The sequence below is a fragment of the Ammospiza nelsoni genome, chromosome 7 (genome assembly GCF_027579445.1).
Source record: "Ammospiza nelsoni isolate bAmmNel1 chromosome 7, bAmmNel1.pri, whole genome shotgun sequence".
In the NCBI taxonomy this organism is placed as follows: domain Eukaryota; kingdom Metazoa; phylum Chordata; class Aves; order Passeriformes; family Passerellidae; genus Ammospiza; species Ammospiza nelsoni.
Window position 1 is genome coordinate 19,959,267 of NC_080639.1, and position 21,658 is coordinate 19,980,924.

Here is a 21,658-nt window from a genome sequence, read left to right on the forward strand (position 1 = left end):
TTAAAGGGTTTTGTGTTTGTTACCATAATTTGTTCAATGTAAACTGATTTTGTTGTGTCCATGGGTTTTGTAAGTGAATTGTGCATGTCAAGCACAATTATTAATTGTTGTATTATAGGTATACATATGAAGTAGAAAAATACAATATTCCCAAAAGGCTACAAAATGCACTGGTTGATGTTTTGCATGGATCTTTAATGCATGCAAAATCTTACACAGAAATAGCTAGAAATGGTTTCATTTATGTATTATATTCCTTATTACTAGTACTGAAGAACTTGCTTCTGAATAATCCATGTTCCCTTCATCTCCAAGCATTCTTTAATGCAGTGTAGCAGACTTCTTAGGTCTGCATTCATATATGACAAGTGTCTTTTTTTAAACTCAGATGTAGTTTGTGGGGTGTGGCCAGGAATACTGTACTTAATAAGTTTGATGCTTTATCTAACCATAATTTCCTTTTCTCTGCCTTGTGTAAAGGCGCTTAACTTTGGCAGATATTGAGAGAATAGCACCACTGGCTGAAGGTGCATTGCCTTATAATCTGGCAGAGCTCCAGAGGCAGGTGGGTAGTAGAAAAAAAAAATTGAAATTGAGTGAATGTTAGTATGTACTTGCAAATGAAAAATAAGAATAATGCACTTTATACATATTCCTGCCAAGTGGGGCGTGCTGTGTGTATTGCTGTAAGGATAGAAAAGGCTGTTAGATACTGTATGTGACTAGACAAGGTATGAGATATCAGCATGGCCTGTTTAGATATGAGCATGTATGGATACCTGGATTCCTTACCATGAATACATTTGTTCCTGAAAAGCCTTTTCACAGGGCACAGCCCGCCATGAACTTCTCCAGTGTGAGTCCTTCCTGTGGAGCCCAGTGTTTGCAAACTGCTGCAGTGTGTATCCCTCCCACATGGTGCAGTCTTTCAGGAATCCATCATTCCCATGGGCCCTCCATGCAGTTGCAGCCTCCTTGGCATGCATCCCCCTGCTCCTGTGTGGGGTCCTACAGGCTCTGCAGGGGAATCTCCACTGCAGTGCCAGGAGCACCTCCTCCTGCTCTTTCACTGACCTTTGTACCAGCAGAGATGTTTCTCTCATGTGTTCTCTCTCCTCTTACCAGCTGCCATTGCACAGGGTTTGTTCCCCCTTCTTAAATACATTAATTCTTAAATACATTATCCCAGAGGTGCTGCCACTGCCACTGATGGACTTGGCCTTGGCCAGTGGTGCTGTTGGCTCTGTCAGACATGAGGGAAGCTTCTGGCAGCTTCTTACAAAGCCATCCTTGTATCCCCCAGCCCCAGCTGTGCCACACAATCTCAATACAGGTAGTAAAAAATATAATATTAAACGTAAAGCTTATAAATGTGTTCCTCGTACTCACCTCCTTGAGTGGACAAAATACTGACTTACTTCACTTCCCAGAACTACCTTTGTAGCTTGGCACCCTTTCAAAATGAGCTCACTGATAAGATTCCCTCATCACTAGAAGAGAATATACTCTTTTCATACTCTTGAAGTAGTACATTATATTTTCATCTTATTCTAGATTGTGTGTTAAAACCAGACACCAGAAAGCAAAATAATTTCATTTTATTTAGTTTATGAGGAACAGTCTTTTATTAGACCTTATCTTAAGTGAACAGTAAATTAAGTGTATTGACAAAATGAAAGATATCAGTTCATGAAGAGCAAATATCATCTCAGTGTGGTCCAGCTGTCCCTGGGAAATGAAACCAATTCTGTAATCAGTTTTATATGATTTAAAAATCCCTTTGTAAAGAAAAATCTAAATTTTTACATAAAATCACTCTGTATAGATTTGGTAGAAATGAAAATTAGCCTGCTTTCAACCATGTTTACTTTATTGTCAATTTTTTTCATTGTGTAAGATTTTTTTAAAGCTTAGCAGCTGAATATCCTATGGGGATGACAGCTACAGTAATTTTCTCTTTATAAATATTCATGATTTGAAAGCTATAGCATTAATTACATTCATTTACATATCCATCTGAACACACAAGTAAACTGAAAACTTTGTGAACACTTATTTAATAATATAAAAGTGACATTTCCTTCAGAAAGAATTTGATTTTTAACATTCAGTGATGCATTCACTAAGATTAATGTCTAAATGGAATGATTGGATTTTGATGAGAACCGTGTGAAGCTTCAAGCAAAAAGAATAATCTTAAACCAGCTGAAAGGGAGCAGGTGTGCTAAGCTAGGAGAAAATTTCGGTGGAATGAAGAACTAGTTCTGCTTCTAAGGCTTTTTGGAGTATATTATAGCATGTGTCTTTTATTTACATGAATCAAAAGAAATGTATCTGAATTTTATAATTTATTTTCGTGGTTATTTTGGTTTTATTATCCTGTGGGGTTTTTTTGGTTTTTTTTAATAGGAAAGCATAGTGGTTTTACAATAATGAGGGTATTCTTTGGATTTATTGCTTCCATTGCTTGTAAAGGCAGTGCATTTGATTTATGCTTTTTTTATGCTGGTCTGCATGTGCAGTGTGTAATTTTAGTGCTACCTAGAATTTCTCTATTCTTCTCTGTTAAGCTATATTGTGGGGGAGGAGAGTGTCTTGTGAAGGGAAGTGGTTTTAGCTGTACCTTTTTATTCTGTGGAAAAAGGGTATCAAATATAATCCATGGTTTTTTACAGGTAATGATCTCATCCTGACCTCATGGGCTGCTGTCCTGTGTTGTGTGTATACCGTGTAACCCCTTTGCAGTGTGGGCAGGGTTTTGCACAGCAGTGTAACACCAGCCCTGAGCAGTCTGTGCTGAGGCAGGTGCTGACATTCTGTGGTGCTCCAGTGAGCTGAGCTACCTTGGCTGGGTAGCCTTGGACAGGGAGCTGAGAAGTGTGTGTGTGGTAATTTTGTGAAATTCCTAATATCCATCTGAGTTCTGGACATTCCAGCTGTCCTGGCAGAAGCACATCTGCTAACAGTACAAGGTGCTTTTAGGAAAAACAGATTTGTGTTTGGAAAGTGGACTTTAGTATCTGCTTTACTATGGAATTTAACAATTAATATCTTGGCCCCTTAGCCCAGACAAGTTATACTGTATAACATCAATTTCGCTCTAATGGTCTTATTTGTATTTGGATGAAACCTTGCCCCATCTTACATATTTTATAGTATTTAATCAGTTCAGTTTACCTTGTTTCTAATAGCCATTTAATAACATAATTATGAGTCTCTGCAGATATTTTCTGTGCAGACTGTATTATTTAGAATACTTAACACATTTATAATAGTGTATGTAATTGAAAGGATTGAGGTCAGCATTGCTCTGTAAATTAGCAACTGCATGGAAAAGTCTTGTCTTCTGTTTTGAAGACATGAAATCTCATACTTGTGCTATGCATTAATGGAATGTAATCTTAAAATATATCCTGTGCTGATAGAGCCTGTCTGTGAGATATTCTGTGAATTCCTTTTGAAATCTGAATTATTTGAGTCAAAAGGGGGTTCCATGCCTTACAAATTCAAAGGCAACAGAACAGAAAATAGCAAAGTTGTTTAGAGTTTCTGTCTTCTTTTTCTTGAGCATCATTGTTCTGATTATACTGGAGTACTGGTTTGGCACAACTAGGAATATGTAAGGAATATTTTTTAGAAGGGGTATTTGGAAAATGTGCTTCATCTGTTAGGCACAATAGACATTATCTAGTAATTGCTTTTTCTTCTTCCTCCTGAACATAAAGCTACTAATTTTTATCAGAGTCTTTCTGTACCATTGTAAAAATAATTCACAGATGCTTTTGCTTTCCTGTGCAGATTTTCAAGGTTTTTTTCATTTCTTTTTCCCTCACACAGCAATCTTTTGGAGAATTAAGCAGACCTATTTGGCTCCAGATAGCTGAGTCAGCTTACAGGTTCACTTTAGGCTCAATTGCTGGAGGTGAGTAATATTCTGCTTTCTGTTTCCAAGCTTTGAGGTACTTTAACACTGTTTTGCCAGACTACTTGATCTCATGTAAGGTGGATGTCTTGGTTATACATGTGTAAAATTGGATGTTGGAACCTTTTGGTTGTGTTATTCCCTTTCTTTCCTTTTCACTTGAATCCTAGAACCCCTCCACAGTCCTTTGAAACTATGCTAGTAACAAGTTTCTTTAATGGTAATTGAGATAGATGTTCTTCATCCTGCACACCTTGTTTTATGTAACAGTGTCATTCATTCTCCTTGAGACCCTTTTCCTAGACCTTCATTATTGTTCTTCCTTACCTCCAACATACCAGAGGTCTTACCAGCTTATCTATTCTTTGTGTTTAAATAAATGCTGTAGAAAATCATCACAATAATTACATACTACACCAGCAATGATGTTGCAGAAATAATGCTCTGGATGCTTTCTTGCAGCTGTTGGTGCTACTGCAGTGTATCCCATAGACCTGGTGAAAACTCGTATGCAGAATCAGCGCTCCACAGGTTCAGTCGTAGGAGAGTTGATGTACAAAAACAGCTTTGACTGCTTTAAAAAGGTTTTGCGTTTTGAAGGCTTTTTTGGTCTTTACAGAGGTAAGTGAATTAAAATAAAAAAAAATATATAAAGTCAGTAATTTTCTGTCACCCTTTTTTTATTTTAGTACCTCAACAGCTGGTTTCCTAAGGGAAAATCAGAATACTTGATATCATGTCTAATTTTGCTTTCATTTCTGAGCTCAGTATTCTTCTTCCATTGCACACCCTTCATCATAAACAATTGCTGGGGAAAACTGGATTTTTTCTTGTTGTTAGTGATTTGCTCCTTGCTGCTTAAGTAACTTGAAGACCTAATTTTTGGGATGTAAGTGTTGAGGATATAATTGTAATCTCACAAAGGATTGCAACTTTTGGCTGTGGTCAGACATCAGGAGCAAATTATCATCTGAGGAAAGATTGGCTCTGCAGCAGATATTTTTTTTTAAGAGGCAAAAGACAGTAACTTGGAAATGTATCTGTAAACTGGATGCAAGATCTTGTGCCTCATACTTTTGGAGATAGTCGGACTTGTTTTATAATTTTATCTTGTGAACAGAGGTTGCATTCTGCTGTTGAATTATGTTGCCCTGTTTTACTTTAAAATATCATCAGTGAAACTCAGAAAATTGTAATTTTGAAAAAGAATAAAACTCTAAGATACAGGTTAAGAATTCAGCTTTTTATCAATTCGGCTGAGCTTTAATCACTTTGGTAAAGTGACTTGCACACAGGGTACATGCTTGCCAGCCTTCTGAATAGATACTTAGTTGAATTGGCTGTTTTTAATTCTAATTTCCCATAACTTTATGAAGTTCACAGTTTTCATAGGGATCAGCAAGGTATTTGTTAATTGGCACACCTGCTTCTTTAGCTGCAGCAAACTCACGTGATGGCTACAGCATTTTGTTCTGCTTTGTGATGTGTTCTGGCAGAAAAGACACTGGGCAGTGTCCTTTATGGACAGTATCTAAGAAGATTTTACATGTGAAAGAGCTAAAATGTCTAAAGAGTGTTTTGTGGTCTTTCAGGATTTTGCTCTGCAAGTAAGTAAGTAAGGGAAGGAATATGTTGGTGCTAAGTTAATGAAAGAGCTATAGTCTGTGTAAATTATGTCTTACTGGTAAATTGTTTTCTTTTTTTGATGTTAAATCTTTCCTAAAAGGAAATACTTGAATTACATCTAAGAGACTGATGTACAGTACTGTTTTCTTTCTCTTGCCCCCTCCCACTCTATTTTTGCACAGCAGCATTTAAAATAACTTGTTATTTTATTTTTGTTTCTGACCTTATTCAAGCACTTTGAAATCAAGGATAATTCCATTGATGAGTTAAAAGCAGTGTTTTACACTTGAAAAGAAAAATTCTTGTTTGAAAGAATGTTAGATTGCTAAAGTTTTTAATAGCCTGTTTAATAATTGTTTTTAAGATTGTTTAGGATAAGAAGTTGATGTAGTTGTTTTGACACTGTACAGTTAATGGTCAGCGTGATGCTAAGATTTGGACTCAGAGATTTAGGTGGTCTGTTGGAAGTATGTTAAACTAGACAGCAGAAACACTTATGGAGTTTACTGTGGGTCTGTTACTGGGTTCTTGTATTCCTGAGCTGGATTATCCTAATTGCATTGTAATTCCACAATACATCTATATCATAATATAAAGGTACAATGTAGTTGTTTTCTCTATTTCAAAAAACAGAATTGAACACAAACTGGAAATGATATAATTCTAAATAAAAGCTTAGATTTTTGGTCAAGAAAATAAAGACACTTATGAGTCTTGGCATCCAGCTTCAGAATTAATTAAGTTTCTTCTCAAGTTCCTACTAGCCCATGCTGTGTCCCGGGTTCTCTGGCACACCAAATGTGTGGCCCAGTGAGTTCAGCTACATAACAAAAGGAAGTGGGGGGATTGTCTTGCAGTGTTTTGTCTGGTGGCTTTGGGTTTTTTAAGTATAGGTATTGCAGAACTAGATTGTCTTTTCATGGTAGATTGGAAATTCAGGCTGGGAAGGCACCATTTCTTTTTGTTACTGTCAACCTTTCTTTGTGTTTAATAGCTACCTTTCCTCAGCATAGTAAGTCTGTAAATGGCACAGAAAGTACTGTGTTGGAAGAACACACTACATTTGTGTATTAACTGCTGCACTTTCTATTAAGGCACCTTTGTTCTGAACTTCCTTTTAAGGAAGTAGTAAAAAAATTCTACAGAATGAGAACTTCTGGGAATTTTGAATTTTTAGCTATGATTTCTCTGTACTTAACAAATAGTGGAAAGTGGCATTGGTGCAATTTCGTTGCTGTGGGGTTTTTTGTTACTTAACTGGCAAACATTTTTGACAAAATGATATTTCATAACTATGGAATAACATTAGGAAGTGACCATATCCAATAAAAATAACTTTCTTTTAAGTTTTATGATCTATACCTATGCCAAAACAACCATGGAGAAGATGGGTTTAAAAATAACAGATGCTGTTATGATGTGTTATGTTTGGAAGTTAAGACTGCCATCTACTGATGTTTTTCTTAAACCTATTAGTTCCTAGAAAAGTGCATGTGCGTTTTTGAAATGACAGTTCATGTTCATAGTAGCATTTTCCAGGACCAAGGGCCTTGCCAAAATCAGTTTCTGTCCACTAATCCCTCCTCTTAGTAAGATTAAAAAATGCTCATTAGTTATAGGGTTTAAAGAAGTTCATGCTTCCATGTTGAACTGAACAAGAGAAAATCTTCTTATCCTTAGTTGACTCAAGTCTTCAGAAAACCCAGGTTAGTGAGTCAAGTGAGTTGATAATTTATCATAATCATGTGTCTATCTCACAACTACTATCCCATCTTTAAAAGTGATTGGAAGCTTTATGGGAAAATTATGCTCAGGGGCTAAAAAAGTCAAACAAACTTTTCTGTAGTAGACATATCCAGGGTTTATGTTTGGGCCTTAAACTTTTTTCCTTCTGTACTGCAATAGCATCAGGCTTGACTTAGTTGAGGAAGGCAGATCTGGTCACACATTTCATTATAATTTTCAACAGAAACTATAATATAAAATTATACTGGTATGCTATGCAGTGCTCTAGCAGCATCCCGTACTTAAATGCCATCCACCTCAAAGGCTAGTCCCTGTGCAGAAAGGCATTTCTGTACAGCACTGATAAAATACTATTTTCTCTATTAGGAAGATAATGTTGCCTTATGATGTCTTTGTTTCTATAGGCTTGTTACCACAGCTGATAGGTGTTGCTCCAGAAAAGGCTATTAAGCTAACTGTACGTATCTTTTTTTTTTCTTTCCTCCCTGGCATCCTTTTGTTTGTTAACATGCACATGTGAGAGATGACCACTTACAAGCATTCTAACATATATGGCTACAGATTTACTTGATATATATTAATAAGGAAGAAGAATAACTTCAAACAGTGTGTAATATATTGTATCTTTATTAGGTTAATGACTTTGTCAGAGACAAATTTACCAAGAAAGATGGTTCCATTCCATTGCTTGCAGAGATCCTTGCTGGAGGCTGTGTAAGTATCTGTCCTGTATTCCCAGGAAAAATTGATTCTCAGTCACGTCCAGAATAGTTGGAATGACAGTTAATGGGTGTGCTTTGTCAATTTGAGCAGGAGTGCTCTTGTTTTCTCCCAGTCACAAGAACTAAAAAAAGTACTATTTCTGTTTGGAAAGCATAGCATACTTCTGAATTAAGTTCTCTTGGAACAGTGTGCTTAAGCAACTTATTTTGGCCCAGTTTATAACTTTCAGTTTCAGCAGTGGTTTCATTCACAAAGTCTGAAGAAGAGGGTGCCCTGTTCTCCCTTTCCATATGTTCTGCTGGGTTGCCATTCATCATTAGTTTGGGAAAATACAGGTGCTCCTTGAGAGTGGATTATAGCCATGATTAAATTTCCTTCAGGGGAGGGATGGAGATGTCTAGAATGGTTTAAGGAAATCTAATTCTTGCTGAAGATTTTAAGAAGGAAAAGAAATACGCTCTTCAACTTGCTGTATGTGAAAATTTTACTGTTGTGAAAAGATGGAAAAAATTAACAATATAGCCTTACCTTTCATGTAACATGTATAAGTGAATTGTCTTTTTAAATAACTTCGTATAAAATGCAGCTATGTTACTCCAGATGCTAATTACATCCCTCATCCAAATACAGTTAAAAAACAAACCATGTTTTTGTTGAAATTGAGGGCTGTAATTCAGTGGATGTTTTAGCAATCTGTAAGTGGTTTGACTTGATATTGATGCTGGATTTCTTTTGGTTTTGCACGTTGGCTAATTTCATTTGTGGGATTCCCCGACAGTTGTTAACCCTATAATATGTTTAGGGCTTGAGTTGGGTTTCTTTTGTAGCAGAGAACACTAATGACTTCCAGTTGAGTAGGCTGACAGGCTGGTATAAAACCTCCTTGGCTTACAACAAAACCTGGGGCAGAAAGGTTGTTGACCTCTGCAAACTTTTAATTCAAAGAAACAGCCCTGAAGGGAGGCTGCTTATAGTTCTGTCTGATTGAATTTGGCAGCCTGGTACATGCTTGAGTCTTCACCTGTCAGTGTACAAAGTTTATTTTCTGAGAAATGTGAGAAAGCAGCTCTAATGCATAGCTAGCAGAAGAGTAACCTTTTTCTGGAAAGCTCAGTAACACAGAAAGCAAATACAGGTCATCTGTATGGAGAATAGAATTCATTTGTGGTTGTGTTGTGCTTAAATTCATAATTAAAGTCAAACATCTGATAATTTTATTATTTTGTACTGAAATATGTAATACTAAATTCAATCTATATTAGAGCCTTTTTCACTTGCCAGGTACTCCTGTTTCAAAATAATTGCATTGTTTTACTGTAGTGAACCTGCAAAAATTGGGGAGAAATTGAGTTTCAGATAAGCTTTCAGAGATTTAGGTGTTTTTTGAAGATGGCCGGATTTCTAGTCTGTCCAAAACAGCACCTTCTAGCTGACTGTCTGAGCTGGTATTTTCATCTCCTTTTTCAAGGTAATATTAATCTCACTCAATCTGGGAGAATTTTAAACAAAATTATAGAACTGTTGGTCCCAGTTTAGCAACCCGAGGGGTGTTTCCTTGAGCTTCCTCTGGATCATCTGATATCTTACCAGCTGAAGACTTTTTTGTCTCTGCTATTGCTTAGTTCAATTTTAGCAATTCCACTTCTTCCTGGATAGCAGAATCTTTGTTAGGAAGCCTTTAAGGTTAAGAGTCTGAAAATATCAGTTGGCTAAAGCTGGGGCAATTAGACATTAGTCTCTCTTTTTTCATCCTCAGACCTTTTCATTCTCATTTTGACAGCTCTTTTCTGTGTTGACTTGCTTGGAAATAATGTTGGTCATCACACTTCTGTTGTTACTGTGTTCTGTTTTTCTAGAAAATATTATGGGGCGCAACCAACAATTCCATCCAAGGAAGGGCCACAAGTAGGGGCACAAAAGGCTTTGTGTTTGGGGGATGCTACCTTTCATTTTTCCTTTATTCTCTTCCTTCTCTCTCTGTTAGTACAAATTATGGTTTAATGTGGGAATGTTTGGATTTTATATATACCAAAATTATTTTCAGCATTTAGATTTGGGTAAGTCAGGTTTTTGTGGCTTTTTGTTACTGTTTGTTCCTTAAAACACTTAAGTATTTTGCTAATAGTATACTATAAATATAGGCTAAAATAAAACCATACTTTTTTACTTACATAATATCAGAAGAAATAGCATTATTCCCGCATGTACTTCTCAGAGATGGACTTCCTGCTGTCTCTGACCCTCACTTGCCTGTGTTTAGTGTTGAACTGTCTCCTCATTAACAGGAGTAATGCAGTTTTGGATCATGTCTGGTATGGAACTGCTGGTGGATAAGCAAGATGAGCAAGGCATATTTTCAGCTATTTTACAGAGCTTACAGCAGAGACCTTTCATACTTTCAAAAGCCTTCCCTCTTGCAAGGTATACAAAAGCACATTGTGCATGCCACAGTCCTCAAACAGCAGTCAAAAGAGTTCTTGTGAGGAAGTGGAGGCAGTTTGGGAAAGGTTCCAGCAGACATGGCAAATTCTCCTCTCTGGATGGCAGTGCTGTATCAGAGCTTATGTACAGTGTTACAGTTTTCTAAGACCCACACACAAGGACGGGTGAAGCCTTTGACATTATGACAGTGGTGGTTCAGAGGCCCTGTGTAGGCTGGCCAGAATCCTCAGCTCTGCAGTATCTGGAAGCAGTGCTGTACTGTCCAGCAAAGGAATGGCCCTCCTCCAGAAACGCTGACACTGAGAGATTGCATCACTTTGGCCAAAATTTTACTGCTCAGGCTCCAATCATTCTCAGCTTCTGTCAGCTTGTGGAGTAAAGCAGTGCTGGCAGTAAGGAGAAACATTGTCATTCTCACAGCAGCTACCAAAGACTTCTCCCAGGCAGTGCCTGTTCGTGTGGTCAGCTGCCTGTCTGTTGTCTTTCCTTCCTCCCTGCAGGGCAGGGACCTCCCGCAGGCAGCCCGTGCCCTATGCTCCTTTAAACCTTCCTGCTGCTGCTGGGCAATGTAAATGTCACTGGAAAGTGCAGGGTCTGCTCTGTCAGAGCCCAAATATTCCCAGCTGCTCTCAAGCTGCAGCTGTATTTGAAAACTGCAGAGCAGCTATGTTGGGCAGCTCAGTTAGAGCAGTCAGGTCTTACCTGTCAATGAAAGGGCTCTTGTCCCTGATGGATGAAACTGATATCCCATCTTCCTACCTGCCTGCAGTATGCTGGTTTGTTAATCATTAACAGCACTGTCCATATTTACACATGTTCAGGGCAAACAATTTCTTTCCCTACTGTTACTGTAATTAATTGAATTAAATTCTGTTGTAATTCAGTGATTAACCTGCATTCCTGAAGTTTTCAGCTCCCATTAGCTTTGAGTTGCAGGGGGGCTGAGTGAAGCTTTGGCAATGCTTTCCTCTATCCCAGCAGAGGCCTGGGAGGCAGAGAGCCCATGCCTGATATGGACAGTGCTTCCCAGAGCAGCTTACATGCATGGCACATGTGAGTACATGGTGAAGGGCAAGGTGCTCTAGGGAGCTGCTCTTCCTCACTTGGGAAGCAGTGCTGAAGCAGACACCTAGTGCTGTGCAAATGATTCATGGTTACTGCTACAGTGGACAGAGATACTGTGAGTTTAGCCTCTAATTCCTATGAGTTACGTGGGAATAAATAGATTCTTCCCATGCTCTGCGTGGTGCTTAATATTTTGAATGGATGAATTGTGTTTCATCAGAAAGATGTTTTTGCTTTATGCTGTAGGAAGAAAGATGATTTGGAGTGCCAGGCAGAAAGGGTCTTGGGAACCTTTGGAGATGTGGGCAATGCATCCGTTGATAATTAGAGGTTGGGATGTGTGTATGTGTGTTTGTGTTTGCACATACATACACAGAGAGATTCAGATTTACCACTGATTTTGAAGTTTTGATAAACATTAAATCTAAGATTCAGTCCAAATATTTTTGGTATACTTGTAAGAAATAATTTTCATACATATTTATGCATATATATATATACATACACACAAAAATGCATATAGGTGTTATCAGGCAAACAGGAATGTGTCAAATATTTTGTTTGGAAAAAATAATGTTAAATGTTGATGGTTTTGTTTAACAAGAACAAAAATAAAGAGTTACAGACTGCTTTTCCTTCAAAATCCTGAAGATATGTTACTTCTTTTGTTATGCTTTAAAAAAATAAGTGAGAAGCAGAATTAAACTTTACTACTTTATCTTGATTTCTATTGTGGACATTTAAAACCGGGAGAAAATGATTTTTTAATGAAAGAGACAGTAAGATCACTCTAGGTTCATGAACCATGTCAGCTTTGCCTAGAGAAAGAAATGCAAGTTCTTTTGATGTTTTTAAACAAGGCTGTTTCAAGTAACATCTTATTTTAGCTGCTTCTTTGGGACATAGTTGTGGTCCAGGATGTGGTGGTTTCTAAAAGGAAGGAAGGAAGGGCTTGAAGTAGGCCTCTCCCCTTTGGAGCATATGCCTCTCGGGTGGAATTGGAAAGGGCAAGAGGTCTCATGTTGCAGGGTCATTTGTGTATTTCCTTCAGCCTTTGGCATGTCATGGGGCGTTTGCTGTGGGATCTCAAACTACATCTTTTCTCTCATAACCTTTGCTGTCAGATTTAGTTCCTTTATTTGCTCCTTGTAGAGTTATTTTACATGACATTAAGGTTAAGTAGAAGCTTTTATTACTGGTATTTTTGATGTGTATGAATAACCTCCATTCAGAAACAAATTTGTCAACCTTTTTTAAAGTGTCTGTTGCAATTTATGTGTGAAGCGAGGATTTATGAGAGAGCAATCTAGATTTACTGCACCATCTCCAAAAGCAATTCAGGGAGTGCAATGTATACCTCTGTGTGCATATACACTTGCACATGTATTTATCATACAGAGCTGACAGCTGAAGTAAGAGACTTTGAAAAAGAATGATGCTGATTGCTAATGATTTGCACAGGAGCGTGGAGGTTTGTACTGCAAACCCACATGCTTCCAGTTCATTTTTATTTGGAGATCCTTTGTGTCATTTTCCTCTGCATCCTTTTCTGCAGAGTGCTCTTCTCCTCTCCAAGGCAGCACTTTCCTCTGCCTCACACATCCTTTGTCACACCTTTTACTTAAATAGAAAACACAGACAAACTAAAAAACCACCCTTGCATTCATTCTTTAAAAAATGAAAATGGGAGTTTTCTTGCGTTACATGTTCTGTATTAAAGTCAAAGCTTGTCCTGCCTGTGCTTGTGATGTGTTGAGGGACCTAACTCAGATGTGCCACTCCACTGAATGCAGTGCTCCTCTTCCTGTGAGTCAGATCACTGCTGGGCAGAAAAGTTTGTCAAGCTCCAAGTAGAACAGCCAAAGTCAAGGCTTGGGTAGCAGGACATACTGCTAACAGGGGCTGTTTAGGTGGGTACCTAGGTAGTTACAGCTCTTTTGGAGAAAGCTGCCTGTTGGGAAGTCTGTCAGCACTGTAAATACTCAATGTTCAAAGTGTTGATGTAATTGAAGAGCTTTTTGATGGGGTTTCTACTGATAAGTGTAGGTTTTTCCTTGTATTTTATTTTGCTTAATAACCTGACCACCAAATCATGTTTTTATAGTGATGGATTACATAATTCCATTTTTACTATATAGAATTTGTAACATTGTATTTCTAATTAGTGTTGCTACTAAATCATTAAAATGTGCTGTGTTCAGTGTATTTTGCTTTCTGTATCAGAAGAGTGCTATGGCTGATTTTAACAGAAAGGTAAACCTAGGAGAAGAAAATGTTAATTACAGGAAGATTGAATTCAGGTTAGAAAATAGAAATATTTACAAATTGGCCTATTTGTGTTTCTGTAGTGGCTGTTGGGCAAATAGGAAGAGTTATTTTGGCTGCTCTGCAGGGTGTGCTAATTTTTAACATCAAAAATAAAAAATGGAATTTCATTTATACATGTAAACAAATAATACATATTTAATAGATGGGTAGCTGGTATTTGTCTAGAAGGAGTGAATTTCTAGCTTAGTGTTGCAATCTAAAGTTACTTGAATTTTTTTTGTGTGGTCCATTGTATTATGTAGTGAGAACACACTGCTTAACATTTTATCCACCAAAATTATTTTTTAAAAGATACAGGGAAATGGTCAACATTTGAAATTATTTTATGCTTAATGCTGTCAGTTTTGGCTGTTTAGGTGACCTGGAAAGGCCCGGGGTGGCCTTGGACAGCCCGTGCTTCAAAGGACGAGAAGAGGCTTCAGGTCTTTTCTTGGTCTCGGTGTTTATTAATTGTTTATCTAAAAGATTTTCTCTCAGCCCAACAGAGGTCTGCACAGCAAGCCAGCCATGAGCACACTGAGAGCCCCCGGGGCGGTCACTTATCTTTATACTCAAAATTACGTATACAATATTTATCAATTTTCCCCAATGCCTTTTACCCTTATTAACCAGTGCACTTTTAGTAATAACCAATCCCAAAGTGCCAACATCACCACAGAAGATGGAGGCCAAGAAGAAGAAGAAGAAGAAGAACAGGACACGCCCCAATTCCTCCATCTTACTTCTTTAGACCCCCTGTACAGAAATCCTAAACCCTGTGTCTTACACTCTAATTAACTTATCCCTTCACCATTTACCCCAGTGAAATCCTCCCATCCTCTACAGGTGTCATCTCCCTTGTAGGATCAAAGTCCAGCCACCAGACACTTCTGGCAACATTCCAGGACTCCTGAGCCCCCCAAGGGTGGTCTTGGTCACTCTGCACATCAGTCCTGAGGTGCTGAGATCCCACATAATGCAATACAAACAAACAAAAAAGGTTAACAGAATTTGCCAGATGCAAATTTTATAAATTTTATTTAGATTGGAACTTTGCTTAGCAAAACAGCCATATCATCTTGCATGCATAGGTGTGTATAAACTGGAAAAGGTGAGATGAGAAGTAAAGAGAGTCTAAAGAATGCCTTTGGACATAGGAATGGTGTCAGATAACTGAGTAAACACAGTGCAGTAAGTCCAAGGAACATAGAAAGTCTGGAAGTTCTTGTGGTCTTCCTGATGATTGCAACAAATGTCCACAAAAATATGAGCTTTGATTTGCTTTCAGAGGTGAAGTAGTGAGGGAATAAAATTAAGCTTAACTGTATAGACTCATTATTTGAGTGGGAAGTGTTAAAAACAGTAATTACTACAATGGAATAATTAATCAAAAGCAGCAGTTGATCTCCCACTATTTCAGTCAAGGTACTTCAGCAAAGCTGTTGCAGTGATTATTTTCAGTGTCAATATTGAGTGAAGTGATAAACAGGGTTTGCAGTAAAAGGCTGTCAGTCCTCAGCAAAGGCTCAGTGAAGTATGGGCTGCTTGCTCAGTGAAGGTGTTGATGCTTCTTGCCCCCAGCCCATAGACACTGCTGAAGTGCTGGGTCACTCTCAGTAAGAGCTGATGAGGGTTGCAATGCTCTTTTGTCTCTAGGCTAGAATAATTCAGATTGCCAGTTTCTAAACTGTGTATCAGGGCTAATCTCACATTTATTCTGCCTGCTGCTGCAGAGGGGAAGATTGTGCTGGATGCAGAAAGGATTAGTGTTCATCAGTTGTCAATCAGTTAGCAGAGAACACCATGCAGGTTCTTCAGGAGATGCTGTATCAGACTTCACCACACCCCTGTATGCACAGCCCCCTCCCAATCCCTCAGCATCACAAAAAGAGTTTATTGCTTGGGCAGTTTAGATGTGGTAAAAAGTTTTAACTGCAGATGTTCTGCATCTGTTTACTTCAGTAAAATTTGATGGGTAGGATGAATCAATCAGAATTAAGAGGAGTTTTTATATTGTGCAAGGAATGCTTTATAGAGTTGGCTGTATTCAAGCAGTTATATGCCACAATTTTAAGGAACTGGGTTTAATTTTTAAATTAAAGAAGGTGGCTTAGGAAGAGGGGAGCATAACAAGCTTAGTAAAATATAGCTGGATTGTGATGAACCACAAACTTCTTCAGAAGTGAACGGTAGTACCTACAGCAAACCAGGAAGAAATCTAAACATGTCTTTCTAAAGAGGTTTAAAAACTCTGAAACCAAACTGTTGGATTGAATCTCTCTCAAACGTGGGACACAGTTCTATGAAAGTCTTTAGCTAAAGTGCAGGGTCAGAAGCAGCTTTACAACGCTACCGGTAGGAAGTTTGCAAGACAGTCCTTCAACACTGCCAACAGAGTATTTCCTTCAAGTAAAATCTGTCATGTCCAGCTCAAAGATATGACTCCTGTTTCTATCTAGTATCGTATTTTGAAATATTAATCTTCCTATTTAAATTTTATATTTTGTTTCCACTTAGGACTATTACAGGCTGCTAAACAAAACTCCAAACACCTTTTCTAATAATTTAAAATTACACTGTTAAATGCAAATTTACCTTTTAAACAGCATCACTTCTAAATGCAAATAGCATGTCTACACATTGGTGATGGATTATTATTGAATAAACATAAGGTCTTTAAGTGTATTTGATGCTCTAGTAGCACAAGTGTAATGATTATTTTGGTTTAGTATTTCCTGTAATATCTGATAGACTTTTAAACATAGAAATGAGTTCTAGAAAGTGATGTCTAGGAGAAAAGCAGAGACAAACTGAATTAATTCACCTCAGGGGGCTATAAAAATATATATGTAAAAATCTATTTTTACAAAACCGTGATTTCTGATCCAGGTCTTTTGACTTCCAGACAGGTACTTTATTAAATCTCTCTCATATATTTTTACATGAGAATATCAGCCAATGCAGTGAGAAGTGAAGGCACTCATCACATTGCAAAAGTCAATATGTCACCACATGCTCTAGCAATGCAATTTACTTTCTTTTTCTTTGGGTTTGCAGGCAGGAGGTTCCCAGGTCATCTTCACTAATCCTCTGGAGATTGTAAAGATTCGGTTGCAGGTAGCAGGAGAAATTACTACAGGACCCAGAGTCAGTGCTCTGTCTGTTATAAAAGATTTAGGCTTTCTTGGTCTTTATAAGGTATGTACTTCTGCTTTGAGTGCCTTCATCATTTTATGCTAAACTTCTATACTGTTGAAACAAAAACTATTAAAAACAAAGACATCTTTTGAATTTAAAACCAATCTCTTCCTGCAGGGCAGCCCCACAGTGGAAAACTGAAGAAAACTCACTTCTATATTAATGGCAGTGGGATACAAAAAAATACTCCCCCATTCTATCCTTTGGGCTTTTATGCCAAGCTACAGGGAGCCCTGTATTGCAGACCTGCTGGCTTCTGGCACTGCTCATTTCATTTGGTGGGGTTTTGTGAAAAGTTTCTGTAGCTTTCCATGTGCGTTTTTCTTATACTTATTTTGAATCTCTGTATCTCTATTGTTATCTTTGCAGCAGGATATTCTCTTTGTCTTAATAATTTGATGGCAGTGAAACAGTAGTGAAGTTTAGTAGGATTCAGATTTTTAAGAAGTTAAGTGGTGGGATTTGTCAATAAATTCCACTGAAAAAAGCCTGTTCTGTATGGTACTTCAGGAAAACGCCAGTCAACAGATTCCTTCCCTGCAGGTATACTTACTGCCATCATTACAGATCAGGTGTAATGGAGCAGAAGCTATTAGTTTCCTTAAACAAGGAAGAGTGTTTCTTCCTGTATCTTCTGCCAGTGCAAGGGGTAATACGTAAATTCAGCAGTTATATTAGCTGTGCACTTACAAAACATTGCTTTATGTGATTTGCCCATAGACCTGCAATAATACTATAAAAGTGTGCACATTTATTTTTAGAGCTGAAGATTTTGTTTTGAATTTGGTAGATGAGATTCGTGACCATTGTGTTTCCTTATTAAACAGTACCCAATTTGCAGTGGTTTTTTTCTCTTTTTGCTAATCTTCCAGTGCAGCTTCTTTGGTGAGGTCTTATAGTGCTCACTGGTATTTTAGTAGTGCTTTTGTGTTTGGTGGAATAAAGGCTGGCAGGGACTGGTCTTGCTGTTTCCCTAGTTGTCAGAAAGACATAAGGACTGATCTCTGTCACTTCTTTCATTGCCTTTGGACACATAGTGTGTAAAAAGTATTTATCCTATGTACTGATGGCAGGATTGATGTAATGTATAAGTTACCAAAATTATACATAAACCTTGAATCCTCCTCATTCCAGACCCTTAGTTTAGATATGCCTTATTCTTATTTTCAAGTTCTCTGTATCATCTGTTTCCTGAGACATTTTATTTTCTGTGTTGTTTATGTAGTAGATCAAATGACTTTGTACTTTCAGGGCTCAGGCTGCTTGCTGGATATCAATTTTAGCCTTATTTACAGAATTTATTTGCATTATGTCTCTTTTCTCTGTGTCAGGGTGCCAAAGCATGTTTCCTCAGAGACATTCCCTTTTCTGCAATCTACTTTCCGGTTTATGCTCATAGTAAAATGATGTTTGCTGATGAAAGTGGCCATGTGGGAGGGCTTAATCTCCTTGCAGCTGGAGCCATTGCAGGTAATTTTGCAGAATGTTTCCTAAAAGTAATTTTCTTTTCTTTTAGTGAGTAATATTTAATATTCATTCAGTAGCCCCATATAAAGGAAGGATACTGTACCATTGTATCTGATTTAATCTAAATTTGATCACTGTTATCCTTAGTGGGAGGCGATGTAATTTTGATGAGAGCTAATTACATTTGCATAATGTGGATAAACAGCGTAATGCAGCTCAGCAACTTGTAGTCAAATTTGATCTGTCTGTCTCAATGGGGTTTTACTTGTTACTGAGCTCTCAGAGTTGAAGGCTAATTTGAATCTTTGATGAACATAAAATGAGAGGTCGTAAGAGCTAAGAAGAAAATGACTTGCCCAGGTTTGGATTGTGGAGTAACTGAAAAGAAACTTTGTTGTAATATAATTGCTGAAAATAGGGCATTAGTTTGTCAAGAAGCTGAAGTACCATACTCTGAAATTTAAAATACTTTACAGCATCTCAAACAAATTTACTATAAAGACAATATGCAGCTGTGATAAAAAGTTTTTGCTAAAGGCAAGGGGTATAAAAATAGTAAATGCAGGAACTAAAGTGGTGGATATTTAAACACAGAGAGGACGAGCTCAGCAGATGAAAACCAGTATCTGCACACAGCCCTGCAACTGTGAATGATTCAGTGTCAGAATCTACAGTTCAGAAACACCCCTGGGCTCAACAAGACCTTTTGCTACTTGTTACAGTTGCAAAGGACCACTATATAGATATTTACAGCAATTGTGAGTGCCTGTATGTGCTGTATGTGAATAGCAGTTTCCCATATTGGACTTGACACATAAGCTTGGCTGCACCTTCTCTGGGCCAGTTGGTGTGTTCCTCATGCCAGATGGAAGGGACACCACCTAGGAAACATCTAACAGATTTGTAGCCCTGCTCATTCTTTAGTATTGCAGAGCTGCCAGAAATGGAAAATTATTTAGCTTATATACATACAATACTCATATATATTATTGATTTGTATTTCTTATAGACTTTTGAGACTGCAAGCTTCACAGTTTCTCTTTGTTTCATTAGTGTTTCTGTGTTGCTCATACTAAGGGATGAACCCTATTAAAATGTATGTAAATTTCATAGGCCTAGTTTTATAGCATGTATAGGAATCTGCCTCTCTGAATTGCAAATTTCACATTCTCAATTGCTCACTCAGTCCCGGTTACACGTGCACAGCAGGCAAGAATACAGTCTGAAGGGATCTGCCTGTCAGGAAAATCTGCATATGATTGCTGTCTGTGTATGCTTGCAGCCTTAACTGCAGTGCTTCTGTTTTTGTATAAAACCTCATGGACTGGTCAGTGACACTTCACAGTTTATCATCACTTATGCAAACAGTTACTTGTTAACATTTTTAATTCATTGTTAACCAGTTGTTAAAGTTAACAGAAGTCAAAATTAATTTCATTATTTTAAGTCAGAAGATGGTTCCTCTTTTTAGGGGGATTAAGTTTTTGTAGTATTTAGAAGTATTCAGAAATATCTCAGATAACACAGTTATATACTGTGGAGTACGTTTCTGAAAACATTCTCCTTTCCTTTGGCTAGAAAGCTGAGAGTGGTGCCTTGGAAGTGGAGATTTGTTCTTCCATCACTGTTGGCTAATAACACGCTTTGGTACTAAGCAGACTTGTAAAACACCTTCATTGTCCTCAATCTTTTTATGGGTTGCCTACTGAAGTAAGCAGCATCTATTCTCCTACAGAACAGTCCAACCAGCAGTTTAGACATATTTCTATAGAACAGAGGCTTTAAGCAGTAGTTTTTCTCATCAACACCTTTAACAAATGGAAGCATAGGATTCAATTTCCAAATCAATCACCTATGTAATTTGCAAAATACATTGTAGAGTATAAACAAACACAGTAAATTTGCACAACTGATTTTTATACATTACATAAGTATAGCAAATTTTATCTTGTTTCAAACTACTGCTACAGCCAGACCACAAGAAAATGCTGAGAATGGGTTTTGATAGTTTATTTCCTTTACTACCAGTTTCAGCCTTTAAATTTAGAAGAAAGAATTATTATCTCAGGCACAACAGTTTATATAAGCATCAAGAATAAGAACCTGAATTTTTGTAATGTCTAGCCCTTGTAAAAAATACGAAAGTTTGCACTTGTATTTTTCAGTTGGAAGTGTTTCATCTTTTACAAGATCCTTTGTGCAAATTAAATGTGGTTTTCTTCTAAAAGGTGTGCCTGCTGCTTCTTTGGTAACCCCTGCTGATGTCATCAAGACAAGACTGCAAGTGGCAGCTCGCGCTGGTCAGACAACATACAGTGGAGTTATTGACTGCTTCAGAAAGATTCTAAGGGAAGAAGGCCCTTCAGCTTTGTGGAAGGGAGCTGGAGGTGAGAAAAAAAATTATTAGGGCTGACCCCAAATCTGCAAATTAGCACTTGCTTTGATAAGGACTCAAATCAGAGCAGTATTTACAAGGTCTGATTGTGAAAAACATAATACCTTGTTAAAAATGTTTAGCTTCTCTTCTGAGGAATTGTTTTATTTGTTTAACACTATGATTTGTAACATCTAACAGCTCGGGTGTTCAGATCTTCACCCCAGTTTGGTGTTACTTTGGTCACTTACGAACTTCTGCAGAGATGGTTGTATGTTGACTTTGGAGGCCAGTAAGTCAAATATTTGCTATTTACCTTGCACAAAACAACTGCCAAACACAAAGAAAAAACCCAAGCCTTTTCATGGATAGGACCCATTAAAACGTGTTGACTTTGAGCATCTGTACTTAAAATTGCAGCATGTAAAAAAATTGCCCCATCCTTATATAATTGAGGGAAACTTGCACGCCACTGCTAACAGATGAGGAGGTAAAGAGCCATTTAATATTTATTTCAGTACCCTCATTTGTATTTCCCTTGTAGCAAGATAGTTTTGTCCATTTTCCTTGTGATACTGGAAGCTAAGAGAATTTACAAAAGTATCCATAAAAATGTAACTTCAACTTTGGTTTTGATTTATAATTAAGTAGTGGTCTGACCTCATTCACCTCACCATAGGAGTAATTAATCAAGGTCAGCTTTAACAGTCTTCCATATTCAGACAAAAGCCTTAAGTATTTAAGCTTGAATAAGTCTATTTAAAGTCCTTTCTTAAGAAATCTAGACT

General features: G+C 37.6%; 1 protein-coding gene across 1 annotated transcript in view; it reads left to right on the forward strand.

Annotated features, from left to right (window-relative positions):
* The window catches only part of SLC25A12 (solute carrier family 25 member 12), a 45,731-nt gene that overhangs the window by 23,434 nt on the left and 639 nt on the right, over positions 1-21,658 (forward strand). Inside the window, exons 9-17 of the mRNA XM_059475554.1 lie at positions 481-565; positions 3,838-3,922; positions 4,385-4,543; positions 7,699-7,751; positions 7,928-8,008; positions 16,889-17,029; positions 18,361-18,499; positions 20,725-20,883; positions 21,072-21,162. Coding sequence (XP_059331537.1) covers positions 481-565; positions 3,838-3,922; positions 4,385-4,543; positions 7,699-7,751; positions 7,928-8,008; positions 16,889-17,029; positions 18,361-18,499; positions 20,725-20,883; positions 21,072-21,162 — 993 coding nt within the window. The remainder of the gene's footprint in view (positions 1-480; positions 566-3,837; positions 3,923-4,384; positions 4,544-7,698; positions 7,752-7,927; positions 8,009-16,888; positions 17,030-18,360; positions 18,500-20,724; positions 20,884-21,071; positions 21,163-21,658) is intronic.